At 31.2% G+C, this 12490-nt stretch overlaps 1 protein-coding gene across 1 annotated transcript; it reads right to left on the bottom strand.

Moving 5' to 3' along the window:
• Nucleotides 1–1577: 1577 nt before the first annotated feature.
• LOAG_06026 (hypothetical protein) lies at nucleotides 1578–10889 on the bottom strand (the record flags this gene model as incomplete). Its single annotated transcript, XM_020447043.1, has 25 exons — nucleotides 10719–10889; nucleotides 10327–10436; nucleotides 9806–10086; nucleotides 9548–9680; nucleotides 9265–9401; nucleotides 8700–8843; nucleotides 8379–8450; nucleotides 8232–8315; nucleotides 7863–7995; nucleotides 7508–7643; nucleotides 6993–7128; nucleotides 6820–6903; nucleotides 6486–6704; nucleotides 6271–6395; nucleotides 5691–5760; nucleotides 5292–5431; nucleotides 4996–5172; nucleotides 4529–4705; nucleotides 4259–4368; nucleotides 4063–4133; nucleotides 3731–3853; nucleotides 3348–3510; nucleotides 2613–2708; nucleotides 2143–2333; nucleotides 1578–1709 (listed from the first exon to the last, which is right to left on the bottom strand). The coding sequence occupies exons 1-25, from the start codon at nucleotides 10754–10756 to the stop codon at nucleotides 1578–1580; spliced, it is 3282 nt and encodes a 1093-aa protein (XP_020302685.1). The 5' UTR covers nucleotides 10757–10889.
• Nucleotides 10890–12490: the final 1601 nt, after the last annotated feature.

Below are 12490 nucleotides of genomic sequence, written 5' to 3'. Positions count from 1 at the left end.
TTTGCTTTTTGCAGAGGCTTGATGTGTTTAAGCTGCTACTGATTAGCTCAGGATTACAATTAGTAAATTGGTGTAAAGTTATTGCAATCAAAAATCTTCATTTTACAAATCTGATTAATATCTATAAAATGCATACTAGAATTTACCAATTTATCAAATCTTAATCACCTCATGCTTATCACAAGAAGATAATATTTAATTTCTTATAAAACATATTTCATACATATTCCTCATTTGTATTTTTTTTCTTTTTTTTTTAATTTAAATTTTGAAATAACATTTCAAATTTTGAATATTGAAATTGCAAAATAAACTGATTGCATGCAAAAAGAATTTATTGATGCATAAAGCAAAATTTGATAAATAGATGAAGAAATAATATCAACAGTGCTCGACCCGTTCATATAAAAAAAAAAAGAAAAACAAAAAAAGTTCATCAAAATAAATTATCCGTCTGAAGCACAATTTCGAATATTAGAGGAATAATATATTACGATAAAGAGCTTAACTTTCCAAAATGCTATTACTTTGTTTAAATGTTAAAATAATCTCCGATAAATGGTTTCGTGGCCTAAGGTCATAAATGCTCTAGCAGTTCACGCAAATAGTCTAGGCTACACAGCAAAATACTAATAATCATTGTGGAATTAACTATTAGTTCCAGGTATTGTCTAAACTAATCATATATTTCAATTACTGACGGAGGAGGGGAGAAGAGGAAGAAGAATCCATTACAATCCAGTATTCCCAATATTTTCTGGAGCCAACTACTACTAATGCATTATACAACAATGCATTATTATACTTATCCCATGATGTCACAACAGTTATGTTAGTTGAACCGCTTAACCGGTTAATACTTTTAGGCTGCAGCCTAAAAGCTACAAATGATTAATATAATAAAAGAGAAAATACAAAGTAACAAAGTAGCTGCAGCCTTGACAAAATATAAAGCAACAAGATGACAAAAAATGGCATTAGTACTCCTATAATTCTAATTATGTTGCTCTTTCAGATTATCAATTTATTTGACAATATAACCTGAAATACCACTATTGAAGAAATTCTAAGAAAATAATATGCAACATGGAAGAAGAGATTATATCACAAAGCTATTTTCTCACAATATCGAAATGTATGGTAAATTTGAGAAGAAAATCGTACCTAATGGTACTCTTGCTTCGACAGTTTAAGATTATTGCAGTGATAAGTTTTAATAATCCAGTAACAGTGATAAGTTTTAATAATCCAGTAATCAAGTAACTGATTTACTGAAAATACTATGAAAATTTTTCACATGAAAAATTTCAATCAATTGCATGATAACAATTGATATAACATTCCATAAAGTGATACAGCAGGAAATGAATATTCTGAAGAAATGGATAATTTGTAAAAAAGATTTAACTAACTAAAAGTTTTATTGTAGCATTTCTTTCATCAAATAAACTGGGAAAAGACTATAGATAGAAAAACCGACAAAAGAATTCCCAAAAATAAGCTGGAAAATTTGTTATATAACCATTTTCTTTCTCTCACCAAATAAACCAGAATCAAACAGCACAGGAAGCTGATACTTATTCGTCGGCACGTAAAGACCTGAGAATTTCATCATATGCTCGATTTCTTTCTTCCATACCTTTGAATGCATCATCCAGCTCTCTGGTGAAATCTTTCAGTCGCTTCTCCAGATGTTCCAAATTTTTGCACTGAAAATGCATATTAGAATTAATCAGGAACCGAAAAAGTCAAAAATACATTTAAAAAAAGTAATCTGAAAGTTTCATTGCAAAAATTTTCATTCCCACGCCTGTTTTCCCCAAGGATTCCATTTTGAAATCCAGATTCCAAAGCAAATAAACTAACATAAAATTAAGGAATATTAAATATTAACGAAAAAACAATGGATCCAAAAAGCCTCGTAATGCACTTTTTTAATAGACTTTTTGATAAAAAGAATTAGACATTCGAGTAATTGCAACCAGTGAGGGCGGGGATTTAATCAGTAAAAGGTATGTCAAACTGGACACGCTGTCAAATGATGGAGAACGGTTACAAAGCACCAATACAAATCAATAAATATCACACCTATATATATATATATATATCCTAATATATTTCAGGCTTCTTCTTGAAACTTACTTCTCTTTTTCGTGGAGGGTAATATTCCTCATTTTGTACATTGAATTTGTTAGTTTTGTTATATTTCTGTTGCTGACTCAGACTGGATATCAGGCTATCCGAATTTCCACTGTATTCAGGACCGCTCTTATTCATTATCCGCCTCTCTGTATAATCGATACGTTGAATATTTCGTTCCGCTATCTCTATTCCTAAGAAAAAGAAAACTAAATATACATATCTGCAAAAGTTTATATGAAACATATCTACCAGACTGGAACTCTTAATTTTTAAGAAAATGAGGAAATAGAAAGGCGAAGGACAGAGAGAGAGAAAGGAAAACATTTCGTAGCCGCTTTTTTATTTCAAATTTCATAAAAATTTGTATGTAGTACACGAAAAAATGAGGAAAAAGAATGGTACGACTAACAATACAAATATTTAAATACTTTTTCGAAATTTGCAAGCATTTAAAAACTTCACAATCCAACCTTTTTCAAGTGTTTTTTCGTCGAAATAATCCAATAATACTGATGACCGTCCAGCTAGTGATTCATACCAGGACAACTGCCGCTCATTCTCTAAATCTAAAATTTTTGTTTTAAATTATACACAAGAACTAGGCATTTTTCATTTTCACTTAATATTGCAATTAAACAGTTTGACACAAGAAAAAACCAGTTTTAGAAGAATACTTTTTCTCCTTTGCATAACTTAAACATCAAACTGTCACAAATCGTGGTAATTGAATGCTTTATGATTAAATGACGCGTTCCAGAATCTTTCGCAGTCGTCACTAAACACGAAATGTATGAAAATAAATATCGAATGAAGTTCAAGATCGAAGTGATTTATGGAAGACTGCTAGAAGCAATCCTTCATGAGTCAAATGTCATTTTCGCTTTGAAATATTATTACTATTTGTTATTATTAATTAATTGTTATTGCAGTTATTAGTGTTATTTGATATTAATAATTATTATTATAGTCACTAATTATTTAATCGATTTAGTGTTGAAGCTGTATTCATAACTCAGTGGATAAATCTCAAATTCCCAGAAAATCTCCTCTACAAAACTGATACGAATAAAGGTGTGATTCTTTCCACATTTCAAGTAAAAATACCTTAAATCAATTAAAGTAAAAAAGTACCCTAAATCAATTGAAGCACCTAACATAACATTTTTTGCGTTTTATAGAACAAACAGATATTTGTGAAACAAAACCATTATGAATTTGATTAGTTGTCCAAAATGGTTTCAATCGTTCACATTCAACATCAGCAAGTGCTACGGCTAAACGAATGTTATCTTCATTTTCCTTTGAAATAATATCATTATTGTTATAGCGCAGCCTTTTCCATCTCAATGGTGAAGTTGTGCAAACAGTCTGGAAAATAAATGAAAAATTTCAAGACAAATCTCTTTTAACGAGTCAATACTTTCCGAAATTCAGAAAATTATATGCCAAAAAATCATTTTCTCTGAAAACTTTTGCCGAAAAAATACTCGATTTCATTTTGTAAACATATGGCAAAAGTTGATGTGCAGCAGTGAGAATTTTTATGAAAAACTAAGATAAATGCACAGTATTTCAGATAGAAACTTACAGTGAAAAACTCTCGCTTTTCGATTTGCAACTGAGTCCATGAACGCCACTTTTTCAGTACTTTCCGTGCTATCCTTCCATATCTTTTTTTAATGAAAGTGTTTATTTTCTGCTCAAAAAGCAGCTGAAATGGGATTTATTTAAGGATCGAAGTAACTGTTAATCTACTTCTATGATGGTTAATTCCTTTTTGATTGCTATCTCATATGTTAAGACGCGAACAAAGGCTAAAACCCTAAAAGTACGCTACTGAAATGTGAAATGCGGTACTGTAACTCGAACCACGTACATAAATTTAAAATTTTCAGTAAGACGAACGAAAAAAATTCTTACGGAGCTGCAATCGATGAATGCTTTGTCAAACGAATGGCCATCTCGCCGATGAAAAATTAATCCAGATTTAGCTGAAATATGTTGGACAAATATACATTAGACTAAACATAGGATTTAATAAGGCTATACCGGTCCTTCAATAAAGTTGATAATTTTTTGAAAAAATCAGGTTTAAACTGATGTTTATAAAATGTACCTGGTAATATAACAGGGAATGATCCTAATAATTCCAATTTCTTCTGCTCCTGTTCTTTTCTGTGAGCTACATGTTCCCGCCAATGATCAACAAATTGTTTCAACCATAACCTAAAATTAGTTTAAACTGTAAAATACCGAACTTGCGACATCGAAATTTCTAGGTACATAATAGAAATCGAACTATAAGGCTCATCAGTGAAATCAGTGAGTGATCCAAATGGTATTTCAGATCTATTATGCAAATGACTTTATTTGCAATGAAACTTACTTATCCAACCGTTCATTTATATCCTTCAAACGTTTTTTCATATAATTCAAACTTTCTTCAATCTTTTTTTCTGCTATTTTCTTGATTGTTTCGGTTACCACCCCTGCCAACAAATCATCCAGAAAGTTTTTTCCAAAATCTTCAATGAGTTCTTCGTCATGTATCCGCTGGCATTTTCTAGAAAATACATTAGTGCTAAGAAAGAGGAATCCATAACACTGCTCAAAAAATTAAAAGGAAAATGAAAATTTGGAAGAAATTTCAGAAAAATTTTGGCCATTACTTGAACTACGCAGCAACATTTTGTTGGAAGCTAAGCAAAAATCTAAAAAAAAAAATCTCCTTTGTAGGAAAATTCCAGCTCATGGAATCATTCTTGAGAGCCTCAAAGAAAAAAGTTTCAAAAAAAAAATTGAATTTGTAATATAGTTTTTATTTATATGATAATAGTTTTCATTAAAACCTACGTTATCCATTTCTTACTGATGTCGCGAATAAATTTGTCGATAACTTCATGCATGACTGATTCGTTTAAGGAATCGAGCAAGAACCGAATTTCATCCTCCCTTTGCTTTGCCACATTGGCGGCTAGCTTGCGACGATGTAACAGTTTAGCGGCGATCATTATCTCCTGACAACGTGGTCTGAAAATCCTCAAAATTAGAACTTCTGGTATATTTGCTTCGAATACAACATCAAATTCAATTCGATATACTTAGAAATCACTTTTCTGAAATAGTGACACTGCAAAAATAAAACTAACTTTAAGCAGTCCTCCAACATACTATCATACAATGAAGTAGTGAGTGAATGAGCTAGTGATTTACTATACGTTAGCTTGCACAATCTCGTAATTTCTTCTTTTATGATATCATCTGCTAAGTTCTCCGCTAAAACATTGATCTGAAAAATGGCTATTTTAGGATATACATAAAACTGGTATCGGTAGGATTAGTCTAACTAAACGATCGTTCGCAACAATGCATCTTCCGCCGCTGTACTCGTCGGAGACGATTATATATGAACCTAACATGAGCTTATAATATTAGTTGTCAAAATACATTATCGGTCGGAATGATGGTGGTTAATACTTTATAAAATTTATAAATTCAAAAGTACTGTACACTCAACAAGTTAAAATTTGAATAAGGCAACATATTACATTATTTTCCTTCTGTGATGTTGGCAAAGTAAATGCGAAAGTTACAGTCTCATCTTCATCCGTAGCTAATCTGCAAATGTATATGTATAGCAAACCTGAAGATAAAAAACTTCAGTATTAACATAATAACGAAGAGGTTTGTGCAACCTCTTTTTTTTTGTGCAACCTTTTGTGCAAATAGTTGCACAAAGCTTCTATATGTTGCCATGTAGAAGATTTTTGAACCTCTACATTCACAAAACTTTCTGGAACAATTGGTCCCTGCTCAATCAATATTACAGCTTTTTTTGCTATTCGTTTTTGTTCAGATGAGTGCAATTTCTTGCAGGCTCAAAAATTTCCGAAAGATATGTAATCTATTATGACCTAAATAGGGTGAAAGTCCCTTGAATGAATGCTCCTTATATGTATTATATTATGAAACAAGTTTTCTGAAGATAATATACATTATAAAATAAATCATTTGAAGATATACAAGCCATCCCCTGAAGATAGTTTAAGCAGAAAAAAGCTGCTGATCCAACCACAAAACAGAAGTACAATTTATTTAAATAACTTCAAACAAAATTAAAAGACTTACTGTTCCCCTCCATTTTCGTTAATATAGTCATCGAGAATGGTATCAAATACGTACGCACCATTTCTGTCGAACGAATTCAACGGAGTAACAATTTCAACTTTAACATCTTGACAGCCGCTTAATATCTATTAAAAGAGGTTATTTTACGAAATTGGAAAATAAAATAGTTGAATGACATTAGCTAAAAAGGCAAAACGAAGAAACCAACAACTTACTTCTGGAATGGAATATCCATCACGTTTAGCCTCAATCCACAAATGAATCTTCGATGGAGGTTCTTCAATTGGCTCAATTAGTTGGGTTTTTGACATATGCATCAGCTCTTCACCAGTATCCATATCATTATTGCGACGAACATTGTAGCACCCCAAAAATTGCAGTGATGCGTCACGATCGTCAAATCCCAACAGCTGGACAAATTTGTTCAATGGATACTGTAAAAAATGCATAAAAATTAATAAATAGTGGAAATAGTTCTTTCCGAAAATTTTTCTACCCAAAAGTATTTGACCAATTTTAATAACATGAAAGAAAAAACAGCAAACTGACCTTTCCCATTATGTGAACCGAGTGTGATATAGCATACATTGCTTGATGACGCATACGATTGAAAAATCGATGACAAAGGCAACACTACAATAAATAAAGCAGTTCTTCATCGATACATCATTTATAGCTCTGATGAATAAATTATTATTCTTAGTATTACTTAAAAATTAGACCTGTAAATAAGTAGCGTCGTTCTTTAATAATCGGAAAAAGCGGACATAATTTCGATTCTGCAAACATGTAAATAGACGAATCGCTAATCGGACTGGACTCGCTTCCAGAATTTCTCGACGATATGTCAACGCCTGCCTGGAAATTAATTTTAATTTTGAAACTTAAAATCCTGAAAAAACCTTACAAAAGCGAACAGAAAAATTAAGTGAAAAATAAACGAAAGCACTGCCATAATAATCTGGCATTCGCAGCATGTATCCTAGAGATATTAAAACTGCATGCCGAAAATGACTTCCCATATGCCTTCCGAAGTACAAAAAGTCTGCCAAAAAAAGAAAAAAAAATCATAATCAAAAGTTGATCATCTACGAATTGAAAAAGCCCGGAGAATTGAAGTGAAACGAAATCCACTCCGAACAAATGCTCTTAGCATTTCGCATTATCTAAAGAATTGGAACTTCTAAAATAATACAAGTGCTTTCGTTTATTACTGAAACTAAATGGAGACTATTACCGGAATACATTGGAATCCGAAAGATTAAGCATAATTTCGTATGCACGAAATTCTGCTTCACTGGAATAAAAGACTCCTTTCTTCGCCAAGTCATCATACAAATAACGCAAGCTCTGCAGACTTTTAGATAAATTCTCTGCAATTGAAAAACCTTAGCTTTATGAGAATAGATTTCTTTATACTTTATAGAAACTACGGACATTTTGAATCTTGAGTAACAACAATCAAATTTTCTATAGGTTAAAGTTCTCTGTTTATTATTACAGTAGAAATGTAGACATACAAATAATGACGATAACTCACAATTGCAGATCCTATAGATATATAAATCAATAAAAGAACAATAAAAAAGCACCTGTATTCATTTTTTGATCGAATTCATTGAAATTCAATTCACAAAGACGATGAGATACAAAGATATGTAGTCTAACACACTGTTCGATCAAGATAACAGCAGTTTCGTTAACCATCATTTGCTGCGTTATGTCCTGAAATCTTTTCTTTTTACTGATTTTCAGCATAATAATAATAATTGGGTCCGTTCACATTACAAAGTATTCGGAATTACCAATTTCATTTTGTTTAGCTGTCAAAAATTCTAATTCTGCCCGCTCATGGACTGAGAATGTCTGATGATTTTAGTCTATTAGTCCAGGAACATATATATCGAGTGGCATAAAAAACTAATAAAAAATATTTCAAATTGGAAAAACGAAAAGAAGACCTTTCGGATGGCTCGCGTTCGATTCCACAAAAAATCGTACCATTGTGCCAGTTCCTCGTCCGTTTCCGGAAGATGATTGGCAATCTGAAATTGTCGAATACAATGTATCTAGCTCGTAGTTTTGAGCTGTAAAAATAGACAACTTACTTTGCCGACAAGATAATTCATCGTTCGCTGAAGGACATCTGCGGGTCTAAGCTCGTGAGGCAATGGCTCCTCCTGAAAAACAATTATGTTATAATCATGTAATTCGGGTTGCTTTCATTTATGCTCTTCATTTAGTGCTTAGGAAAATGTGATTCGGAAGTTTGCACAATCCATCGTTTCTGAAACTTCTTCCCAGTATTTTTCCAATGTATCCTCATAAAACTATTTCAAACGACAAATCAGTATTTTTCTGAGCAAAAACTTTCCAAAAAGTTTAATGAAATTTTTCATTTTCCGAAAATTTAACAAATGCATCTTTACTTGATCAGCTGCACTTCTACTGTATTCTTTCACGGTTAGTTCCGGCGCGATAATACCACCATCATGACATTCATATGTACTGAGGCGTTTTTGCACAACTCTCATGTAGCGTTCTTTCTCTGGACACATATCAGGGCAAGAACCCTAAAACTCGTTTCTTTAACATTCGTCTTTAAATCAACAGTTCAAGAAAAGTGCTGAGCAGCAAAGAAATTAACAGAAATGTGAGAAGTAACTGATAGATTTATAGAAAAGCCGAATTCATTTTTGATCCCCCTCTCCTCGTAATAAAAATTTGTCTAAACCCTGAATATTATTAGGATAGAGATCGTGATGATTTTGTGATTGAAAGCAATTTGCTTTTAAAATCACATAAATTTCATTTTTCTCTTTGAATAAATCACTTTCCCCTAATTAAATTGCATTATCAACATCGGTACTTTTATAACATGTTTACAATTTCAGAATCATCTTTTAAGTAATGGAAGTAACGAATAGCACATGCAACCTTTACTTTTCCTTTATTTAAATTTAATTTTAGAAAACTCTTGAATCGTCTACTTGCCTGCATAACAATTGCATTATCAACATCGGTACTTTTCAAACGGCCTCTATGCATCAAACGATCACGTTCATCTAGCAACTGATATTTATCATAGTCGGTTTCACAAACTCGTCCAATCAAACGTTTTAGCTGCCGTGCTGAACAAATTAAATTCTAACTGCTGTTATATATAAAGAATTAAATAACGAAATATGCAGGTACATGAGGATCTAACAATTACATATTATATTACAAAACCGATCTTTTTGCAGATTCTTAATAAGGTAAATAGTAAGAAATTTACCAACTGCACCCTTTGGCAGCGACATCTTTTCAACAACCGATTCTGCCTTCGTATTTTCAATATGTCGCTCCAGCTTCGGCATATTTTCTTCTTTAGCAGTTGATTCACGTCCCCGAGGCCTTGGCGGTTCGATCTGAGAAATCAAACAGTTAAATTAGGCTTATGAGAAATACTTTTCACGGCTAATTATATGAGGCACATTCACTTCAAAAATTATTTCTGATAATCTAAAAGGAAAATAAAAAAGGAAATGCATACTGCACGCATTATGGTGGTGAATCTGTTATCGACATCACTATGTAAGGTACCACGAAGTGATGCCTTTGAACGCTTCCCAAGTTGCGAATTTCCAAAAGGTGATGGCTTCATGCTTGTTGAAGGCAAATCTTGTGTAATATTTGGAGCATGCTGCACTGATGACATCCTCTTTCGGACGACACGTGCGGCACGTGCCACGGAATGTCGACCACTTGCAACCCTTCCGTCGATCGGACGCTTGAATGATGAAGATGGCGATGTTGAAGATGATGAAGACGGACCTAGAATTACAGCATATGGCCAGACGAGGAATAAATGAGAAAATTAATGGCATTATTAAACGATCGGATCTATCGTTATCTAAACTAATCACAAATACCACACTAAATCTTTTTAGATAGCATGTTAATATTTTGCACCACAAAGATATTACTGAAACGATAGCAATGCTAACAGCATGTAGGAGGCAAAAATGGAAGAAAAAAAATATGACTATCATCTGAATGAATTTAACGACTAACCAAGTGGGTCATCCAGATCGTTATATCCTTTACGTCTTGGTGGAGCATAGGGTTTACGTGTAGTACCGGTTAATTTTGATAATGGATTTGACGTCTTTTTTGATCGTAAACTGGAATATACGATATATTGTTTCGGATAGCAAAATTTGATATTGAGTTAAACCTTCTTCAAAAGGATTTTAAAAACAAATCACCTATTGAAGTCGGAAAACAATTTGAAAGCTAGGATCAAATTCACGACTAAGTGATAAGTTCTTGTGTTTTCAACAACAAATTTAACAATATTAGAAGAGCTAACTTGTTTAGTAAGAATTGAAAATATACAATTCTGATTTATACTATTTAGTTTTTCTCTTTTTTCGACTGCTATAATAAAAATTGATGAATTTAACCTTTCCGGAATTACAAAAGGAAATGAACCAGAAGACATCTTTCCCTGAATTTCAGCTGAGGAAATATTCGTTTACTTCTTCTATCCAAAATTCACGCTGTTCCCAGCATATATCGTATGAAGTCGTTTTAATTTATCACAGACTCAAGAAAATTTGATTAATTCTCTGAAAAGAATAAAAAAAAATTGGCATATTGAAAAATCTGTCAACTATGATAACACTTTATCATACTCGATATAATTATTATAATTCACATCATTCTATTGCAGTATCATTTCACAAAATAAAATGAATATTATTTGATTTCTTTTTTTCTTTTTATTTTTCATGATAATAATGAAAGGCAAAAAAAAAACAATTTTTGTATAACTATTATGTATGATAAAAAAAATAGCGTAAAGTGACCATAACAGAAAATCACTAAGCATAATACAAAAGAGCACCAAATCGCCAATGTTAAACTACAACAATGACAAAAAAAAAAAAGAGAACAAGAACCATGACCACTCAACATATCCTCATTGGTCATGCAACGAGTGACCGCAAAGTGCTGGGATATTAAATTTGCACAAACCACGTTTTTTTTTCACATCAGCAAATATTCGTAGTTCTATTCTGTGGCAAAAATGGTTTATATTTATTATTACATTATATAACTGATATGATCAGTAATGGTGATAAAACCCTAAAAGATTTATCACTAAATAGTATGACATGAATATGATCAGTAATAGTGATAAAAACCTTAAAAAACTTATCACTAAATAGTATGACATGAATATGATCAGTAATAGTGATAAAACCTTAAAAGACTTATCACTAAATGGTTTTGTATGAATATAATCAGTTAAACAAAACAAAATAACAAAAAGTTTTGTCAAAAAAAAAATCGCTTTCAATCATTAAACTATAATCATTGTAAAGCTCAATAAACGAGTGAATTTTATTGATAAGCTTAATCCAATAAATCAATATCACTGTAAAGCTCAATAAACGAGTGAATTTTATTGATAAGCTTAATCCAATAAATCAATATCACTGTAAAATTTAATCAATCCTATATAGTATTATGAGGTAAAATTAATCATTATCAATGTCTGTAATGATAATTTGTTAGCACAGCTTGTCATTCTATCCTAACAAATAGCATTTCATTATTACACCTGAATACACAAAATGGTTTAGTATATTTCCTATTTAAGAACTGTTTGAATTGCTTTTTTTTCTTTTTTGGTAAATTTTTATTATCATTTTATTTTTTTCATTTGCCTGTAAAGTTTTCATTAATTTCATAAGTTTTTTTCGTTTTTTAAATCAATTGTTTCTAATTAAATTTTTAATTTAAAAAAATTTGCAAACAATTTCTAATAAAATAAACTAAAGAAAAAATTGTCAATTCTTTTATTCTAACTTTAAGATAAGAAAAAAGGAAGAAAAAGCATGTAATTAGATTAAATTTTACATATTTTCAACATTAACTATGATATCACAATGTAAACATGAAATTGACAACTTTTCCTTCTTCCTTTCTTTTTCTTTTTTCTTTTTAAAGATTCTGAAAGATGACAAAATGATTAAAGAGACTTTTCTCTCTCTCTCTCTCTCTTTTATCAATATCTTGAAATTACTATGAACAATTGATAAGATTAAAATATATTTGAATAATTTATTTAAAATTTTAATATTTCAAATTTATTTTTTTTTTTTTTTAGATGTATTTGATATGGTTTATAACTTTATTGACGACATGCTCAGGTTTTACGCAAAATATT

Source organism: Loa loa (genome assembly GCF_000183805.2).
Source record: "Loa loa unplaced genomic scaffold supercont3.512, whole genome shotgun sequence".
Lineage (NCBI taxonomy): Eukaryota > Metazoa > Nematoda > Chromadorea > Rhabditida > Onchocercidae > Loa > Loa loa.
This window is presented reverse-complemented; position numbering and strand designations above follow the sequence as displayed.